The sequence below is a fragment of the Mastigoproctus giganteus genome, chromosome 2, assembly GCF_048544385.1.
Source record: "Mastigoproctus giganteus isolate SK-2022 chromosome 2, ASM4854438v1, whole genome shotgun sequence".
Lineage (NCBI taxonomy): Eukaryota > Metazoa > Arthropoda > Arachnida > Uropygi > Thelyphonidae > Mastigoproctus > Mastigoproctus giganteus.
Window position 1 is genome coordinate 130943982 of NC_143576.1, and position 21806 is coordinate 130965787.

The following is a 21806-nucleotide window of genomic DNA, read 5'->3' on the forward strand; positions in this document are numbered from 1 at the left end:
CACGTCCCTACTTTCCAAAGAAAGAGAAAGCGAAATCGGATCGAGGCAAGCAACTTTCAACTAAAAAGCAGTCAGAAACAAAAATAAACAACAAAACCACTTAATGGAAATATTCCTCCAATGGAATTGTAGAGGCTTTCGCAATAAAAAAGACAATTCATATGACCTCATCAACCGGTATGATCTAGCAGGCATATCCCTACAGGAAACCTACTTAAATGCACGAGTGTGTCCCACCACTAAAAATTACACCATCTTCAGACGAGATAGGAGAATAGACTTTCCAGCCCATGGAGGAGTGGCAATTCTTATTAGAAACAACGTTCCATCGAAACATATTGCTCTTCAGACCCCCTTTTGAAGCAGTGGCAGTGCATATTGTAATTGGCATCACTCTTACAATAGCGTCAATATATATCCCTCCTAATTTCTTATTCACTTTAGACGACCTAGAAAATCTAATAGACCAGCTACGATCTCCGCTCTGCTTGCTCGGAGACTTCAATGCACATCATTTGCTGTGGGGCTCTCCAACAATTGACAAGAGAGGTAAGCTAATAGAATCCTTTCTTGATGCTTATCAACTCACCATTTTAAATACTGGTGAGCCAACCTACATTCATTTTTCGACTGGATCCATGAGTTCAATAGATTTCTCGATCTGTTCTCCCTCCATATATACTATTATGGCGTGGTCTGTTCTTGACAATCCACTGAACAGTGATCACCTGCCAATTCTCTGCAAACTCCCCTTCCCTACGTCACTCCATTTGGAAATTCCGTAGGGCACACTGGAGTGAATATGCCTCTCATGTTCAGTTAGATGATAAAATTATACAATCTGAGACCATAGAAAATGTCACGGAACACATTACTACTCAAATATTACTAGCTGCCACCATTGCAATACCAAAATCTTTACCGGGGAAACGGAAACACAGTAACTACTGGTGGAACCAAGATTGTACGCATGCGAAACGGGAAAAAAACAGATCTTGGAATTTATTTCGTAAATTCCCCACAACTAGTAACCTAATTAACTTCAAAAGACTGAGAGCCAAGTTCCGTAAAATAAGAAGATATGCAAAGAAAGAAGCTTGGATTAGCTTCTCCTCAAATATAAATAAGGACACAGATAGTAGAATCATTTGGAGGAAAATTAAAACGCTCAATGGCAAATATGTTCAGTCCCCAACTACAATACTAAATTGGGAAGGGAAGGAGTTGTCATCACCAGCAGAAATAGCAAATGCCTTAGCGGAATCATTTGCCAGCATATCAGCAATATCCACCTTTAACCCAATCTTTCAAAGAATTAAAGATTCTGCAGAAAAGCGTAAGATTAATTTTTCTACGGCAGTTTCACATCCATACAACCATCCATTCACATTAGCAGAATTACTAGGGGCACTCAATAAAACACCCAGTAGTGCTGCTGGACCAGATGGGGTCTATTATACAGGGTGTTTCAGTTAAACGTTTCAGAACTTCTAAGAGGGGTAGGGTACATCCTGACAACTCGAAATCATATAGCAATGTGGGGTCGGAAATGCTTTCCTGAAGCGGTATTGTACACAGAAGTCGTCGTGCGACGTCGTGCAGCACAGATTCGATTTTCGGTCAATGTATGGGCCGGTATTATGGGAGATCACCTCATCGGACCTTACCTGTTACCGTGTCGTCTAACCGGACCTATCTACTTGATCTTTCTGCAGCAAGTATTGCCACAACTTTTGAGAGATGAACAGATTTCTGCATCGACGCAACAGACAATGTGGTTCCAACACGATGGAGCCCCTGCCCATTATAGCGGAGATGTTCGTAACTACCTGGATGTCACATTTGGTCAACAGTGGATCGGACGTGGTGGTCCCTTGCGTTGGCCTGCTCGGTCACCCGACCTATCATGTCTTGATTTTTATTTCTGGGGTCATATGAAATCGCTAGTTTATGACACCCCTGTTGACAATGCTGAGGAGCTGGTTGCAAGAATCGCAGTAGCTGCCGAAGAAATTCGAAATTCGCCTGGAGTATTCCAGAATGTTCGGATGTCCATGCGTCGGAGATGTGAGGCGTGCATTGTAGCCCGTGGAAGAAACTTCGAACACTTACTTTAATCCATGTACCTTTTGCTTCTTTTCATGTATTATTAAAACGATTTCTCACTTACGGTCTCTTTTCTTTATGGTGCTTCTGTGTACAACACCGCTTCAGGAAAGCATTTCCGACCCCACATTGCTATATGATTTCGAGTTGTCAGGATGTACCTTACCCCTCTTAGAAGTTCTGAAACGTTTAACTGAAACACCCTGTATAATGTTAAAGCAACTTGACAACAGAGCAAAAAGAACATTGTTAAAATATTACAACCGTATTTTCTTAGAAAATACCTACCCACTCTCCTGGCGTCATTCAATTGTTCTAGCCTTCCCGAAGCCAGGAAAGGATCGTACCTTTCCGCATAACTACAGGCCAGTTTCACTGACTAGTTGTCTAGGAAAAGTCCTTGAAAAAATTGTTCACAGGCGGCTAACGTGGTTCCTGGAAGCAAACAACTTACTAAACAGCAGCCAGTATGGATTTCGAAAGAACCGGTCCACGCTAGATGTGATGATAAAAGCAGAGGCAAACATCCGAAATGCCTTTATAAGGAGAGAACATCTAGTCATGATTAATCTTGATATTGAGAAAGCCTTCGATACCACCTGGCGATATGGTGTACTAAAAGATCTCCATTCTTTCGGCTTGAGAGGTCGGTTACCTCAATTCATACAAAATTTTCTATGCAACAGAACGTTTCAGGTAAGGTATATGAACAATTTATCCAAATCATTTGAACAAGAGGAGGGTGTACCGCAGGGTTCTATTCTAAGTCCAACATTATTTGCAGTAAGAATTACAAACATGACACGGGAAGTACCAAATACAGTAGAATCGTACGTTTGCCGATGACCTCATTATCTCCTGTCAATCCCAAACTATGAGCATCATTGAAAGACAACTCCAAATTTCCATAGCTAAAATAGAATCATGGGCACTGCGGAATGGTTATTCTTTAGCCGAAAAAAAATCCACTGCAATTCACTTTTGTAAAAAACGAAAACTCCACCCGGATCCAGAAATATTTTTAAAAAACAGCCTGATACCTGTCACTAACAATTTTCGTCTGTTGGGGCTACTTTTAGATAATAAACTTAATTTTGCTTCCCATATATCTTACCTTCGAACCACGTGTCTTAAAAAACTGAACATCCTAAGAGCCGTTTCCGCTATGTCCTGTGGTGCTGACAGAAGCTCTCTTCTTCATCTCTATAGAGCTTTAATAAGATCACGCTTAGATTATGGATCACCTGTCTATGACTCTGCTAGGAACAGTTCGCTATTACGTCTAAACACCATACAGCATAGTGCCTAGGATAGCTGTGGGAGCCTTCAGAACATCTCCGATCCACAGCCTGTATATTGAGGCAAATGAACCTCCACTGCACCTAAGGAGAAAATCCTTATTATGTAACTATGCACTAAAGATTAAGAGTATTCCATCACATCCTAGCTGGTAGCACTTGTTCGACCCTAAATACACCATGCTATATCAAAATAAACCTAATGAGAATCGCCCCGCAGGGCTTCGACTGCAAGAACTCATGATCAGTTGGAACATTAATTTTTAGAATGCCTTACGAGACCTTGGTACTCCTGAACCTCACTGGACTGAATTCGTACCCCACTGTGACAATTTCTTTTTAAGATGGGGGAAGACATCCCTGGCTAATACAAATTTTCAACAGCTCCATAAATCGCATTCCTTGTTAAACTCAGGAAAAGTACATATCTATACTGATGGCTCCAAAACAGATACAGCTGTAGGTGCTGCAGCAGTTTCTTCCACCTTCTCCGTAGCTGTGTCTCTTTCCATTGAATGCAGTATCTATACTGCAGAATTATTTGCAATAAAACTGGCTCTAGATAATATAAACAAGTACCATATCAAGGAATCTTTGATATATATACAGACTCCTTAAGTGCAATCACTGCCATTCAATCTACTTTTTCTCCCTCTCACCCCATTCTTAAAGAGATCTGATCTAAGTTATTTCACTATCAAACAGTCAATCAGAAGGTTACCTTCTGCTGGATCCCTGGTCATGTTGGTATCTCAGGTAATGAACATGCGGATGCTGCTGCAAAACATCTCGACTCTGGATCTTCCAGACAACTAAAAGTTCCCTACACCGATCACAAATCTGTCATTAAAACAACATGCAGGAAACAATGGCCTCTCCTTTGGAAAACTCAAACCAATAATAAACTGCTGCAGATAAAAAAAGAGCCACAATTGTGGACATCTAGTTCCAGAAGAAGCAGGCGACAAGAAGTGATTCTAACAAGGCTCCGCATCGGACATTTGCATCTAACTCACCTGTATTTGCTTTTGGGAGAGAATCTTCCTCAGTGTTCCTCTTGTCAGTCGCAGCTAACAATAAAACACATCCTCATAGAATGTTCCCAACTTTCAATAGTCAGAAAATCAAGCTTTATCTCCCTGTCCAATTTACAGGAACACTTAATCTTATTTCATATTCTTGGCAATAAAGCAAATTTCGAGGAACTGTTTAATTATTTGAAACACATAAATCTGTATAATAGACTGTGATCATAGTGACAAACAAATCATGAACAGGCACAATATGGCCCAAGAGGCCCTTGTGCCAAAAAACCCAAATACAACAACAACAAGCACGAACATCTAGTATTGGTTTCAATAGACATAGAGAAGGCATTTGACACCACATGGCGGCATGGCATACTTAGTGATCTTTACGCTCTCGGTCTATGGGGCAACCTTCTCAAATTTGTTCAGAATTTTCTACATTTTAGATCATTCCAAGTGAGATACCAACATGCCCTCTCTGCAACTTTCATTCAGGAAGAAGGTGTTCCACGAGGAACACCACCTTCCTGAATCAGTATTGAGTGCCACTCTTTTTGCTCTTAGAATCGATTCCATCACTAAACAGCTTCCAAACACAATTGAGATTTACCTTTATGCAGATGACCTTTCCATCTCCTGCCATTCCCAAAACATGAGATCTATTGAAAGACAGCTTCAGATATCACTAAATAAAATACAATAATTGGCCAGCCTCAATGGCTAACGACTCTCTCAGCAGAAAACAGTTGCAATCCATTTTTGTAGACAACGAAAACTTCATCCGGATCCTGAACTTCAAATTTCCAAGGTCTCCATCCCAGTCGCTACTGACATCAGATTTCTAGGATTAATCCTTGACAACAAATTAAATTTCTTAGACCTTATTAAAAATGTAAGTACTTCCTGTATAAAAAAGTAAAATATACTTAGAACTTTATCCTCCCTAACATGGGGTGTAGATTGCACCTCCCTGCTTCAGTTATTCAGGGCATTAATCAGATCCCGTCTTGATTATGGTGCTCCTGTCTATGGTTCTGCCAGATCAAGCGCACTGCGCTAGCTTGATCCAGTTCAACACAGCACCTTGATCCAGTTCAACACAGCACTTGGTGCATTCAGAACATCACCAACTCAGCCTCTACATTGACGCTCTTGAGTCGCCACTAACATTACGTAGCAAAACATTGTTACTGAAGTATGCTGTCAAAATACAAAGTTATGCCTCGCATCCCATTCAGCCATATCTATTAAATACACCACTAGAAAACATCTACAGAAATAAACCTACCGTAATAAAACCAGCTGGTCTTCGCCTCCTTGAACTGATGCAGGTTTGGAATGTTTCCATTCGTTTTGTACAACAGGTAGTAAATTTCACTCAACCACCGTGGAGTCCTGCCGTTCTACTGATTTGTGACACTTACCTCTGCCAATGGGGAAAGAATATTCTACAAGCATTAAATACCAGACAACTTCATGCAGTTCACCCTCATAGATATATTGATTTTTCCCCAATTTATACGGATGGCTCTAAATCCAACTCAAATGTTGGAGCTGCCGCTGTGTTTCCAAACACCACTTTTTCAGCATCCCTTCCACTTGAATTCAGTATCTTCTCGGCAGAATTATATGCAATTAAAACTAGCCTTAAAAAAGATCTGTTCTGACTCTTCATTAAAATTTGTTATTTACACTGATTCCCTCAGCTCAATTATGGCATTATGTAACTCCTCAGATAAAGTTCACCCTGTTCTAAATGAAATTAGAAGATTATTACTGCAGATTGAAGAGCGCCACCAACTGGTCACCTTCTGCTGGATTCTAGCACTTTCCGGAATTCCTGGTAATGAACTGGCCGATGAAGCTGCAAAAAATCCAACTACCTTAGATTTAATAAATGTCCCTGTTCCAGCATCAGACTATCCACAAATCATTCATGGGGCATGTCTAACAGAATGGACAGCACTCTGGCATTCTCAAACAAATAATAAACTTTTTCAATTTAAACAGGATCCTAAAATTTGGCGTTCTGGTATCCGTACATCAAGAAGTGAAGAAATAGCCCTTTCAAGAGCAGGAATAGGTCATACTGATTTAGTATTAGTATTAGTATTAGTAACGGCCGTATGGTGCAAGAAAGCCTATGGCTTATGCTGCACCAGCCAAAAAAAAAAAAAAAAAAATCCGAACAAAACAATGATAAAAACAAAAAATAAATAAATAACTAAATAATAATAATTAATAAATAAAAAAAAAATAATAATAAAATAAATAAAAAGGAAATGAATCCTATCATCCTATGCGCTTCCCTACCCGAAAGTACTATCCAGATGACCTTTGAATTTCCCCAAACTGTCGGCCTCTACCACCCATGAAGGCAACTTATTCCAATAATTTATTACTCGCTGGCTAAAATAAAACTTCCTGCAGTCCAATCTAAACATTTCCCCCCGTAACTTGAATTTATGTCCCCTAGTTCTAGCATCATTTATAATCTTGAAAATTTCGTCCTTTCATTTTACTGATGCCTCTCAGAGCCTTAAACACCTCAATCAAATCTCCTCTAAGGTGTCTAGTTTCCAAACTCTGCAACCCACATATTCGAAGTCTTTCTTCATAAGGACGCCCTTTTGCCGATCTCACCAGGTGAGTTACCCTTCGTTGCACCTTTTCAAGAAGCTCGATGTCTTTCTTTAGGTGCGGTCTCCATACTTGAACACAGTATTCCAAGTGTGGTCTAACATAAGCCTTATATAATGGGATTATCACGTCCCTATCTCTACTTGCAAAAGTTCGATAGATCATCGATAGGACACCATGGGCCTTCCTTGCAACCTGTTTACAATGCTCAGAGAATTTCATGTCTGACCGTATCGTAACACCCAAGTCCCTTTCCTCCAGTACTGGGTTTAGTTGAACTCCACCAAGTGAATACGTTATTTTGGGATTACTGTTTCCCAGGTGTAATACCTTACACTTTGTTGGATTAAAGCACAGCTGCCATTTTTCTGACCATTCCTGAAGTCTATCTAGGTCTCTCTGAAGAAGCTCAGCTTCACAGTGATCATTAACTACTCTACCAATTTTAACGTCATCTGCAAATTTAGACATCACGCCCTCTATCCCTTCATCAATGTCGTTTATGAAAATTAAAAACAACAGTGGCCCTAATACTGATCCTTGGGGAACCCCACTTCTTACATCAACCCAATCTGAGGAATAGCCATTTATCACAACCCTCTGCCTCCTGCCCTGAAGCCATCCTTCTATCCATCTAAGGATTTTCCCAGTGATTCCAACCTGTTCCAGCTTATAAAGCAACCGCTCATGTGGGACTGAGTCAAAAGCTTTGCTGAAATCTAAATAAACAATGTCGAAATTATTCCCTAAATCCAGCTCGAGAGTGACCCTTTCGAAATAGCGAACCAGATTTGTTAAACATGATTTTCCCTTTACAAAACCATGCTGAGTATCCTTGAGAATTTCAAGTCGATCCAAATGATCCTGAATTCCACCCTTGATCATTGCCTCCATGATTTTCCCTACTACTGAAGTCAGACTGACAGGTCGATAATTTCCCACTTCACTTTTAGAGCCACCCTTATGTATGGGAGATACATTTGCACTTTTCCAATCCAAGGGAATCTCCCCAGAGTCTAGTGATGCTCGCATAATTAGCCTCAATGGTTCAATGCACTCGCTTGCCGCCTCTCTTAAGATTATAGGGTATATTCCATCAACTCCAGGAGCCTTACTGGTCTGTAGGCTCGAAAGTTTTTTCATTAAATAATCTTGCGAAATTTCAATATCATTAATTACATATTTTTTAACTTTGCTCCCACAATTTCCCATTGCCACAAAAGGCTTTTCATTTGTAAATATCGATGCAAAATAACTGTTGAGTTCATCTACAACGGCAGCTGGTGTACTTATTACTATCCCCTTTCCCTTACGTAAAGGTCCGATCTGGTTTGTCCTGATCTTCTTGACATTTATATATGTGAAGAATTCTTTATCCCCCCTCTTTGCTCATAAACTGCCTTTGCCTGTCGAACCTTTTCTGTGGCTCTATTACACATCACCTTGTAGCTGTTATAGGCTTCAGTACTTTTTATTGCTCTGTAACTTTTCCATGCCACCTTTTTCTGCTCAAGTAATGTGGCAACTTCACTATTCATCCAACTTGGAACCCTTCTCGTGGAGTATTTTTTTAATGGTACATACGCATTCAAGGCATCTGTGATTAATGTTTTAAAAGCGTACCACAGTTCAATTGTATTCATTCTCTGCGCGATATCTACCCGGTTAATAGAGGCCATGTAGTACCTTAAGGCATCGTAATTTCCTTTTCTGAAATTAAAACCCATTCCTTTGCCTTTTACTTCTGCTACCTCTCTCGTCATCATCCACCGTACAACTCCGTGATCACTTCCTGCTACTGGTTCCTCTACTGTCAGCCCTGTTATGTCCTCTGATTCATGTGTGATGATGAGGTCTAGGATATTCTTTTCTCTAGTACTTTCCCTGACATATTGATACAAATAACAGTCATCTAGTTGATTTAAAAATTTTGTTCCCCATGTCGAGTTTCCTTCCCATTTACTCCAATCAATTAGAGGCAAATTGAAATCACCCATAATAAGGCATTGACGCTTACTTGCCCATTCCATTTGCATGTAGAGGCTTTTGTCATAATCTTCACAATCACCTGGTCTGTAGATTACTCCTACTCGCATTATACCTTTGTTTCCAACTATCTCACACCATGCAGACTCTATACTAGCATGTGAAATGTCTGAATCCGGGAAAGCTATCGTCGCACTCAGGCTGCTTCTGATAAGAAGCATTACCCCACCACCCCTTCTATCTACTCTGTCCTTCCTAAATATATTATACAAGCCGTACTGAAACTCATCATCCCCAATTTCCGGGTGGCACCACGTCTCTGTAAGCCCTATTATGTCCGCGTTACTTGTTTTAACCAGCAGTTCGAATTCGCTCATTTTATTGATGACACTTCTAACGTTACTGTATAAACAATTAAGATTTACTGATCTTGTATATTTAACAACCCTAACACAGCCCTTGAAGTTTTTTAGGCTCTCTTCCCTGATATTAGCTACCCGCTCACGTGAAACGTTTTTGGCCCCAGAACATCTAGATAATACGTCCAGTTGGGGTAACAGATAAGAACTCTTAAGGTATGTGCAAGAGTTACATTGACCAATATTATCAGATAAACGCGTGTCAGTATTACCCACATCCCCCCTAACTAGCAGTTTCCCTGAGCCTTTAAGGTATCCTCAATAATACTGGCAAAAACCTTTGCACCACCTTTGTTTAAGTGTATCCCGTCTCTACAAAACAAATTCCTTCTACCTACAAGTGTGGGCCATGCTGATAGAAATTTACCCCCTAAAGCCTTGCAGATTCCTTCAAGTCTTGAGTTAATCCACAAGGCTCTTAACATATAATCCCTCCTATCGTGTCTGGGCAGAATTGCAGACACATAGACATTATGGCCTAGCTCGCGACATTTCCTCAGCATGGTCCTGTATTTTTCCAACAAATCGTCAGATCGTGTACGTTTAATATCGTTTGTCCCCACATGAATAATAATATTTTCTTTACCCCCTTTAAAATCTGACAGTCTGTTGGTGACATCATCAATAGTTGCTCCCGGCAGACATACCCTGGTTCTGCTCCACCTATCTTTATTACAAAAAATATTCCCCGTTTCCCTGACAATGGAGTCTCTTAATAAAACAATGTCCTTCTTAACCAGAGTAGTTTGCACTTGGTTTTTCTGTTTTGAGGTTCGAATCGGGTGTGCATCACTTGGTAGATTGCTGGAGTTTTGAGTCCCTGACGAGCTCCCAGATGCATTATTTTCGAGGGCAAGCACTCGTTTTTTCAGGGACTCAAATTGTTCCATCAGTGCACCAAATTGTAATTTAAGATCGGTGCACTCCTTACATCGATCACAAAGAAAAGAATCCCCAGTTGAGGTAGGATTAGTCACCAGGTTGACCTTGGAAAACATTCCACAGGTTCCACAACGGATTAAATCATGACTCACCCGTAAATCGCCATCTGCTATTTCCGTGTGAGTCACAATACCCTGTGACGTGTTTAAGGCTGATCTCGTAACTACCATTATAAAATTAAATAAATATCAATAAAAGTAACTTTAAAAAATTATATCTATAATATTATTAGAATCAAACAGTTACAGGAAAACCTATAACAAAATAATCCAACAATATCTAAATAAATCAAATATTTAAAAGCACTATCCAAAAGTAAACCACTTAACTGAGGAGCCCTGTCTAAGCGCGTCCGCTCACCTCGAATGCCAACGTACTTCTAACTCACCTTCATTTACTCACAGGAGATGATCCACCCCAGTGTCCACATTGTTCTGTAAATCTGACTGTTTAACATATTCTCACTGAATGCCCATACTATAAACAAGACAGAAATACAACCCTGCTATCGTTGGTTAACCTTCGGAAACCAATAACTCTAGAGATCATTGGTGACAATGCAATTATTCCTAAATTTTTCAACTTTCCGAAGCAAATTGGAGTCTTTAATCATTTCTGATTTCAGACTTTTCTGACATTGCAAGAATTTCTCATATATTTATATAATAACTGAATAGGTGCATTATAGCCAAAGTAGCTTATGCGCCATCAAACCCCCATAACAACAACAACAACAACAACCTTGACAATAAATTAAGCTTCTTATTACATATCACATACTTGAGGACCATTTGCTTGAAAAAATTAAATATCCTCAGAGTACTATCTTCATCAACGTGGGGTGCTGACCGATACACTCTGCTTCAGCTATATTGGGTATTAATCCAATCTTGCTTGGATTACGGATCTCCAATCTATGACTGCCCTAATTCGGCTAGACACTATCCATCACAGTGCCCTAAGAACTGCTTTAGGAGCATTCGGAACATCCCCTGTATAGAGTCTATATATAGAGGCACATGAACTTTCACTCCATATTCAGAGGGAAATGTTGCTACTCAACTATGCAGCAAAAATACGTAGTCTTCCCTTTCATCCTATCTGGCCATACTTATTTGAGCCCCAATGGTCCACCTTTTATAACAACAAACCTAACGAAAACAAGGCAATTGGGATAAGGTTGCTGCAGTTAACACAATGCTGGAATTTAGACATGGGTAATATCTTTCAGGAAACAAGCACGCATGACCCTCCATGGTCTGATTATACACTGCTCTGTGATTTCTCATTTAAATAAAATTGGTAATTTTCATCTGTTGAAATGTGATAAAATGTCTTAATTAAATGAAAAAATAATTGTGTGTGAGTGAGTGAGAAAGCATCTAAGTCCATGAAACATCCAGTATATTGTATCTGTTATTGCATGTGTTTATTCAGTTTTCTGAATGAAAAACCTGAGTTTCCAAGTGAGGAAAAAGTACCATGCAACATTGTGTAAGAAGCTCTAAAAGTTTCTCATATCATCAATGGGATTTGAACTCAGGCCTTTTTTACCCAGTGCTGCTGGATGGTGATGAAAACTACCGTGCCAACCAAGTGACAATATAGTCTCTTCACTTTTTTTCTGTAAACACCATATCATTGACTGTTGAATCAGGCTGTTGTTCAGTGTAATATAAAGCTATACCTAGGGCATTTTTGATGGCTGCAGGAGAAATTTTTTACCTGGATATGATACAATCTCTTCTTTATATATAGATCCATCTGTTTCCATCGTGGTGTATACAATTTATGCATTATCTATAATTTCATTTTTTCCAACAAATTGGTGACATTGGCTGGAAAACGTGTTGAATCCAGTCTTTGTTGTAAATCTTTGGCACTCTCAATATGCCTGGAATCTGTTAATGAACTCTTTCCTTCATCATCTTCTTGTAGTTCAGTACTTTTATTAACATTGTCAACTTTGGGCCCAAATCTTAAACTTGGAATTTCGTTCCATACTATTGCTATATTGCACACACACATCTTTGATGTCACTGACTTATTGATTCTATAAGACTAATGATTCTGTAAAATTCTATTTGTGTCCTGTATTTTTTTCTAAAATTGAACTCAAAAACTTATTTCTGTCATCTTTTTAGACATTCTAGAACCCTTGATTCATAGGGGTTCTAGATTGTTTAAAGAAATGACAAGAATGTTGAATACAATGGTAAAAACATGGTCTCCATTTCTGACCCCCCCCCATCCCAAGTTTTTCACATTTAGGATATGAAGGAGCATTATTCAGAAAAAGAACAGACTTTTCAGATAAGTTTATTTTCTTCAAGTGCATGTTTTTAAAGATGGTACAAATTTGTGAAAAAAATTTATTTGTGGCATGTTAATTTTCACCAAGTTGTGAATGATATGCAATAATTATTATAGTGTATTGCTCAACAGTTGTAAGCATTCAGCAGTTATACATTTTATTGTTAATAGTTGTCTACAGTATTACATTTCAAAAATTGAGAATTTTCAATCTGACAAAAAAAAAAAAGCTATTTGCAAGTCCCATTGCCACTAGATTTATGAGGTTCTTACTGCATATATAATGCATTTCTAGGGAAAAGCTCTCAAGCTGCACATGACCTGCCTGATGTGCTGCCAGTTGGGGATTATCCTTGTTTTAAAATATCAGAATGAATGTGTCACTAATTTTTTCCGTCATTTCTAACTAAATCTTGATAAAAGATTATGCGTAGTTTTAAATCCTTGTTTTAAAATATTAGAATTAATGTGTCACTAATTTTTTTCATCATTTCTGATGACTCACATTTATTAAGAATTGAATATGCAATCAACAGATTATGCGTAGTTCATAAATGGTGATCTGGATAGCAAAACACAAGATGGGGGCTATGCAGACACCATCATAGCAATAGGAGCATTCCATGATTACCTATGTTTCCTGTTACTGGATGATATTTTAATGAAGACAGTAGTATTAAGCAATTACATGATCCCTAATCTGTTAGCAACATTATAGTGAAGCAGCATTAATTGAAATGCCATTAATCAAGATTTTTATCCCATAATTTCATATTATGGGATTACTAAACCTTGATTAACGTCAACAAACCTTGATTGATTTCATTAAACTGATATTGTTATTTCATAATATCAGGTTATTGAAATTTTCTTTACCAATATTATTTTTTGGTTTGTTCAGCCAAATAAATTTCATTTGCGGTAAACCAAATTGAATGAAACTTTGGCTTAAGGAAATTTTCATCCTGAAAATTTCCTTATTGATGAATTGCAATTAAGATACACATTAAAATATTTTTATTTTTTAATATTAGCAAGCATGTTACATGCTTTTTTGTTACCTGTTCATGCATCTTTGGAGCCTAAGGAAACAGCAAAATATTATACTGTTCCTGCTATAAAGCTGATTTTGGATTGGCTGTTACAGACCACAAAAGTATTGCAGCATGAAGCTTTTGTAAGAAGACCTCAGTAAGTATTGTGTTTTTAGATGCCACTCTTTTTTGTCTTTCCAGTTTTGCTAAGTTTTGGAAGATCAGGTGGCTTTTGTTGAGTTTTTTATGGCACAGTTGTCTGTTTTTTTTTTTTTTTTTTTTTCCTAAAAAAAATTGGATTCTTTTCAGTGATTGTCAGTTAAAAGTAATGCCTCCTATTTTTTCCATCCTTATGTTGTTTCTATATGTAAGTTGCTATATATGGGTTCCAGTATGCACCAATATAATCAATAGTCATACTGCTGTACTACTGAAACATTTACCCACCCTGAGTTTTCTTGTTACAAATTGATCAAGAAGATAGTAGTGCAGCAGCTATATATTAGAAAATGTCAGAATTAGTAAGCGATTAAAAGAATGGGCAGTGCCGCAATTTTTAGTTGGAATTCGGTAATTATTATATAATTATTATAATAAATATAATAATAATTACACCTTCTGTAATTATTATATGAAATCAAATTCAATGGTTAGAATTTGATTCAATATAATAATTGCAGAAAGTGTACAGTGATGGATATAATTATATGAAATCAAATTCAATGGTTAGAATTTGATTCAATATAATAATTGCAGAAAGTGTACAGTGATGGATATACAGAGGTGACCCCTAACATTGGACAGAATGTATTAACAAAGTGGCAATAGTGGAATTAGACAAGCATGAAAAATAACTTGGGGTAGCCAACCTTCTACTGTCATGATGTCAGAAAAGAACTACCAACATGAGGATGGCATTGATTCTCTTGGATTTCCCCCTCCCATTTAGGAACCGTTACGAACTCAGGTCATATTACAGAAATTAAAATTCACATTTATTGAATCATCGGAAGAAATGTCTGAAGTGTTTCCCCTCCGTGACAGTTTCAGTATGAACTTGATGCCCCATCATCCCCTATAGTTTGGACCTGGCTTCATCAGACTGTCACCTTTGGTCCTCTGAAGGTCCTTCAGGAACATCATTATGCATATAATGTTAGACTGAAGAATGCCAAAACTGTTCAGAAAGATGGGGACTGCATTGGAAGATAAAAATTTATAAATTTTCTCCTGTGTAACTTGTAAATTGCTTTATCAGCTAATAACAAGTAAATATCCAAAAAGGAAATGTTTTGAAGTAGTACTTCATCACGGGGGGGGGGGGGGTTAATTAATTGTTATTTTAAAACATATTTCAGCTAAGGCACATTATTAAGTGGGTGGCCCATTTCCCCATAACAAATTGCTATTAAATGATTCAGCTAAGGCACATTATTAAGTGGGTGGCCCATTTCCCCATAACAAATTGCTATTAAATGATGAGCAAATTCAAAGAAATTTGCTCATCATTAAGTAAATTAATTGTTATTTTAAAACATTTCAGCTAAGGCACATTATTAAGTGTGGGGGATGTAAATTAATTGTTATTTTAAAACATTTCAGCTAAGGCACATTATTAAGTGGGTGGCCCATTTCCCCATAACAAATTGCTATTAAATGATTCAGCTAAGGCACATTATTAAGTGGGTGGCCCATTTCCCCATAACAAATAGCTATTAAATGATGAGCAAATTCAAAGAAACAGGCACCTTGTATGCAGCCTTTGCCTGCTTTGTTTGCAGAAATGATGCAGGGAAGAGCAATAAGATTATTTGTAGGGGGGTATATTCTTACCCCCTACAAATAATCTTAGGGGGGAATGTAAATTAATTGTTATTTTAAAACATTTCAGCTAAGGCACATTATTAAGTGGGGGGGTGTAAATTAATTGTTATTTTAAAACATATTTCAGCTAAGGCACATTATTAAGTGGGTGGCCCATTTCCCCATAACAAATTGCTATTAAATGATGAGCAAATTCAAAGAAACAGACACCTTGTATGCAGCCTTTGCCTGCTTTGTTTGCAGAAATGGTGCAGGGAACAGCAATAAGATTATTTGTAGGGGGGGGGGGGTATATTCTTACCAAGAAAGATTGGAGTTTTATAAATTGCATTCTCTGGAAACTAGGCATCTGCTTGGTGACCAATTTGAAGTGTAAAAGCTTTAAAGGCATTAAGTAAACAAAATGCTGATAGCATCTCTATATTAGATGTACATACGTAAGAGGGCAAAAATTTAAATTTAAAAAGGATTGCAGAATAGATCTGCAGAAATTTGCATTCAGCCAGAGAATAATTGATTGTTGGAATAAACTTCAGCCTAGTGTGATGGGAAAGGGTAGTTTGAATAAATTTAAAGAAGTTTGGACAAATTATCAGAAGGAAAATAGGCAAATGAAGTGGTGTTTTTTTTTTTTTTTTTTTTTCATTATTATTTTTTATTTCTTTTATTTTGCTTGGGATAATACTAAAATTATCATTTAGCTGTAGAGGTGATATGAAACCACCCAGTGGCAACAACTACTGTTGACAAAATTGCTGTTACTAATAGTTCCACACAAAATCCCTTCTTGTCTTGTAGTACAAAATATACTTGTCATGACATCAGAGTGGTGCTGTGAAAACTAGATTTCTGACAGCTGACTCAAATGTTTTGATCCTGTGTTTTTTTACCTATATCGTTAGACTGACAGTGCATTCACTGAATATTGGTGGAGGGGGACATATATGTATATAAAAAACCTGATGCTTTTATTTAGTCATTTTAATAAAAACAATTTTAGGAGAACATCCATTTGTATTTGATCAGAAAAAATTTAATGCAAAATATTTATTCATAGGTGAAGGTCCCAATATGACAGAACTATACCTCCTAATCCAAACCTGCATTTACACACACTTACTGTTGTCCTAATCCTTCCTCCACAAAATACCCTGTTAATTGCCCACAATCAATGTTCTTTGCATTAGCAAATATTTTATTTATCTCCATTATTCTCAACAAAATTATGGTTCATGTTTGAAAATAATATAAACTGCATCTTAGTAGCTTAGAATGAAGTTGAAGTGCTGTACAGAAATTAATGGTCAGTAGATATATATATAGTGGATATAAAGGATATATATATTAGCTTGGGTTATTTGTAGTGTGCACCAAATGAGTGACCGAGGTTTCTATTTCTCCCATTTAATAAAAAGTTTCTGTTGCCATTAATTTCAGCTTCCAATTAAGTTAAAAAAATAATAATAATAAAATAAGAAAACAGTACTGCTTACAAATAAATTGACAACAAGGGAACAGTACTTTAAGCAAAAGAGAAATATATTTTAATGAAATGGACTTGTATAAAATAGTTTAATCAAGGTAGGTCCTCTTAAGCCTTTCTGTCTTAAGTTGTCTATATGTAACAGTCTTCCTTTTAAATGTTTCAACCAGAAGCAAAGAGTTCAAGGTTTATTTATGTGTGAATGAATTACAGCAGGATATAATAAAGAATGATATAGTTTCACTCACCTGTATATATTTCTCATGTACGAATTAATTAGAGGGCTAAAATAACTTGATAAAAAAATTATCATATCTATTCTAGGCTTATTTTAACCGTGTACAGTTTGCATATACATGTGTTAAAACCAGAGTTTCTAGGATCAAACACCTTTGCTAATAGACTAGCTAACCACAGGTCAGAGGGAAACTGCTCTACTAGAAATTCCTCTGGAATTGCTGCCGACTTTTCTGATGACTTTTTTGACCTCATATTGTGAAAGTCTTAGGTTTTTTCATCCTAGGTCTGGTGTTAAATAACAGCTGCTATATTCTAACTGCAAATGGTATTAATAAGGCAAATAATCCAGTCATATTCAAACGAATTGATTTGGCACAGTCTTCATCTGAAATATTTGAATCGCTCTCAATATTAGTAAAATGATGCAAAGCCTGTGCTTTTACTGAAAAAAAATCCTCATTCTGATTACAAGCCAAATATTTCTCATTAATGTTTTCTTCAATTTTTTTTAGTGTTTTTCAGTCTTCTACTTCTAGCAATCTTATTTTAAGTGAACCATAATCCACAATTGTTCCACAGCCTCCCCACCACTGATCATAACAAGCTTATTTCCTTAGTTTGAGAGATAACTAAGGTTAAAAACATTATTATTCTGCGATAATTGTTTGTATAAAGAGCATCACATTCCTTTGATGACTTGCACTAGTATGAATGGGCAGAATGTCCAGGCAAGTAGAGAGTAATTGATCCCTGATTGCTAAATGACAAAGATGGAGAAAGCCTGCCCTACCCTCTAAAGATATTTCTCTTTGTACTATGCATATGGGTTTTATACCTTAAGTTTACAAAAAATAAAAAAAGAAACACACTTTTTTTTTTTTTTTTTTTTTTTCAGTATAAATTTATATTCTCTTGCTAAAAGATGCATCCTTATATGCATCAAGCATATGCTTCTGTATATTGTCCTATCTTTAAATTTTCTTATATACATAGCTTATATACTTAGTTTCTTTAATTTTTCTTTTAGTAAAATGCATCTTTCCCACATCCTCTGTAATTTCAAAATTCTCTACATTAAAATCATGGGAAACTACATTATTGGCATATTTCCCCAATGAGACAGACACATATATCTAAATTTTCCTTTTATATATGAAGTACCTGGAGAGATATGAAGGTTATTTGACTGAAAAATGGGGAAGCATTGTAAATATGTGGCAGAGAGAAACACCAGGAAATCAGGAGATTGCTGAACACACCTATAGTTGTTCCTGTGCTTTTACTGAAAAGAATTTTGAAATAATGAAGGGCGTGTTTTGGTAAAAACACGCCCTTCATTATTAAGGGCGTGTTTTTACCAAAGGCAATAAATAGAAATATGGGAAAAAATGTGGATCTCTCTCTCTCTCTCTCTCTCTCTCTCTCTCTCTCTCTCTCTCTCTTGTCAACTCAATCAATACAAAACCCATAAACATAAATACAAGAGGACTGATCTCTAAAGGGTAGGTTTTTCTCGGTCTCTCTCATTGCACAGTCAATGTGTCAGTCGCTTCTCTTAGGTCTTCTCCCTTTTCATACTTGCTGAGAAATCCTGACCACTGAGAGTTGTGCATGTGGTCAAGTGATCAGTATAAATCCTGGAATGAGATTTTCGTTATACATGTAATCATCTAATGTAATTAATCCACAAATATAATGACTTGCTTGAAATTGTGATTAGGGAAGCTTTGTTTGAGCAGTGTTCCCCCCCCCCCCCACACACACACAGTAGAATTAGGAATTTAAATATGAAATACTAATTGCTATAGTAGGTTATACAAAAGAACTTGTCTGGTCTTTGATGAAGTTTTTTCATTTCACAAATAAAGCAATTTTTGGTAGCTGAGAGCAGGGGTATACTCATTCCTAAAATTTTAAAATATTTCTGTGGTATATGTGTACAGGCTACCTCCGTATAACACGGTACTTCTACAACATGGTTTCGCTCTAGCACGATTGATAAATTGTGGCAATCCTCTCACAACATGGTATTTATATAACAAGGTTTTGCTCTAACGCTGTTAGAGAATTTCAGTAAACCTCGCATAACAAGATATTTTTGAGCTTTTGTGCGGGGGAAACCCCTGCTATTATGTTAGATGTAATTTTTCAACATTTCCACTCTTTTTGAATCCCCACCGTTGACTCACTAGTCAAGACAAAAATTGAGAAATCCCTGAATTTTATTTTGTTGGGTTACATTCTGTGCTATTTGAACTTGTGCTTGTTGAACATGTAGAAAAATCTAGATTTCAAAGTTTTATTACTATTGGATAGCACACCAGGCCATCCAAAGATTTAAGTTGAGTTAACGTTGAGTTATGTTCTTACCACCACAGTTGTACTAGGTTAATACAGCTTCTTTCATTCAGCCATAAGATCAAGGCATTATATCCACCTTTAAAACTCGTTATATCAGAAAATCGTTACAATGGATTTTGGAAAAAATTGATTCTGAATCTATTGAAGTAATGGAGGCATGGAAACATTTTTCAGTTGTGGACTGTGTCAGAATCATAGCTTTATTGCTCAAAGAAGTAAAACTGTCAATGTTAAATGTGCGTGGAAAAATGTATGGCCAGAGTCAGTTCATTCAGAAAATTAGTCAAACAGGCGGAAAACGGAATTGGTGCGATAGTAGAACTTGCTATGCCAGTGGGGGTGGGTGGGGGGAAGGTTTTGATGATATGACTACTGAAGCCCTCGTGAGTAGCACAGTTGATAGCATTACCCTCCACTCTACTCAAGACCTGAGTTTGAATCCTATCGATGACGGGAGGAATTTTTATGGGTATTTTTCACAATGTGGCTGAGTTTGTTGGGCGTGGGTAGTATGGTTTTTGTTGGGCGTGGGTAGTATGGTTTTTTCCTCCTGGAAAATTCAGAGGATGATGGTGCACATGAAAATTCTAGACTTCCAAATTTTACACTAAAAAGCATATGGGAAGTCATAAAGTTAGCCAAGCAATTAGAATCTTATTTTTCGAATGCAGATTCTTGAATGAAAGGAGCCCAAGGTTTAAAAGGGAGCATCAAAAAATGCTTGGTTCCATACAATGAAATTTGCAGATTTATCAAGCAAAAGCAAACAAACCCAGATTACTGATTTTTTTTGAAGAGAGCAGAAGATACACGAAATCTAGAATGGTGTATTTTTGTTAGCTTTTGGAACATACCCCCCCCCCCCCCTTTTTGTACTTTTTCTTAGTCCCGTATAACACAACACTACATTTTATAGGAACCTAACTACCTTGTTATACGAGGGTTTAGCTGTATTTAGTTTCAAATTTTTCGTCTGTTTATGTGCTGAAAAGATAAATTTTGATAGGTGTTTTTATTTCTTAGCCGATACATTCTATTATAAGAGTTGTCCATATTTGATTATATAAAATTATTAAAACTTAAATGACTGTTTTAAGAGTGTGCTAATTTAAAACTGCTACCTGACAAGAAAGTCATTGTCCTTTCATTATTAAGTTTTTTATTTGAATTTATTGCATTTCAGAATTTGGCATGGTTTCTGTAAGCTTTTAAATGACCTTGAAATTGCTCTGCCTGAAACATTGGACCATAAAAGATGTAAGTAGTTGTTACTGCTGGTTAATATATTTGAAATTTACTCAACCAGACTGATTCAACAATTTGCCCTATTTGCAATAATTAATATTGTTAACATTTCTAATATAACTTTTTATTCCATTTGTTTGTATTGTGTTATTAAGTATATGAACTCCCACATGCACTATAAATTTAGCAATTCAGTTTTTTATGTATGCAGTATTTCACTAAATTTCAGTAATTCTATTGTGAATTGTATAAGAACAGTATTTAAAGTAATTTATATACATATCAAGAAAGAAACCTGCACTAAAAGTACATTTGGGCAATGCCACAAAATGTGCAATATGAAGCATACCCTAATTGCTGGGAAAGCAAGCACTCATGCATGCTACTTTTCTAGGAAGTGCTTCATTTTGTAGTCTCGAGTATTACCCACTCCAAATGGAAAATCTTGCAATTTTACAGGCAATTATTTTTGGCCCTATCATATTCACTAAAATCTCAAGATTAGCTTGCTGATATTTTTGTAAATGGAACCATCCCTAGAGGTGCATGGGACCAGGAGCAAAGTAGCTTGCGTGGAACTCCCTTCACAAGTATAAATATTTCACATGTACTTTTATATGTATTTGTATAAGTACAGTGGACTCCTGCTTTACAGTTCGTTCACTGTACGATTAAATAGCTTTATGATGGACTCTCCATAATAAAAATACTGTTCACAATATGATATTTAGTAAGCGCCAGTAATTGCAATGAGTTTGAGAATTGAATTTTAATTCTATTAAATGGGAAATCTGATATGTGAAAAGAGGAGGTAATATTATCCACAGGCTATAACAGTAAAGATATAAAGCACAAATTTACACTTTATTACCTTACCAATTAACAAA

At 36.8% G+C, this 21806-nt stretch overlaps 1 protein-coding gene across 2 annotated transcripts in view; it reads left to right on the forward strand.

Annotated features, from left to right (window-relative positions):
- Positions 1-21806, forward strand: part of LOC150089566 (uncharacterized) — a 405025-nt gene that overhangs the window by 158855 nt on the left and 224364 nt on the right. For both annotated transcript variants that reach the window (XM_090389542.1, XM_090389543.1), the window contains 2 exons: positions 13767-13923; positions 20858-20931. In XM_090389542.1, the coding sequence (XP_090245668.1) occupies positions 13767-13923; positions 20858-20931 (231 nt within the window). The remainder of the gene's footprint in view (positions 1-13766; positions 13924-20857; positions 20932-21806) is intronic.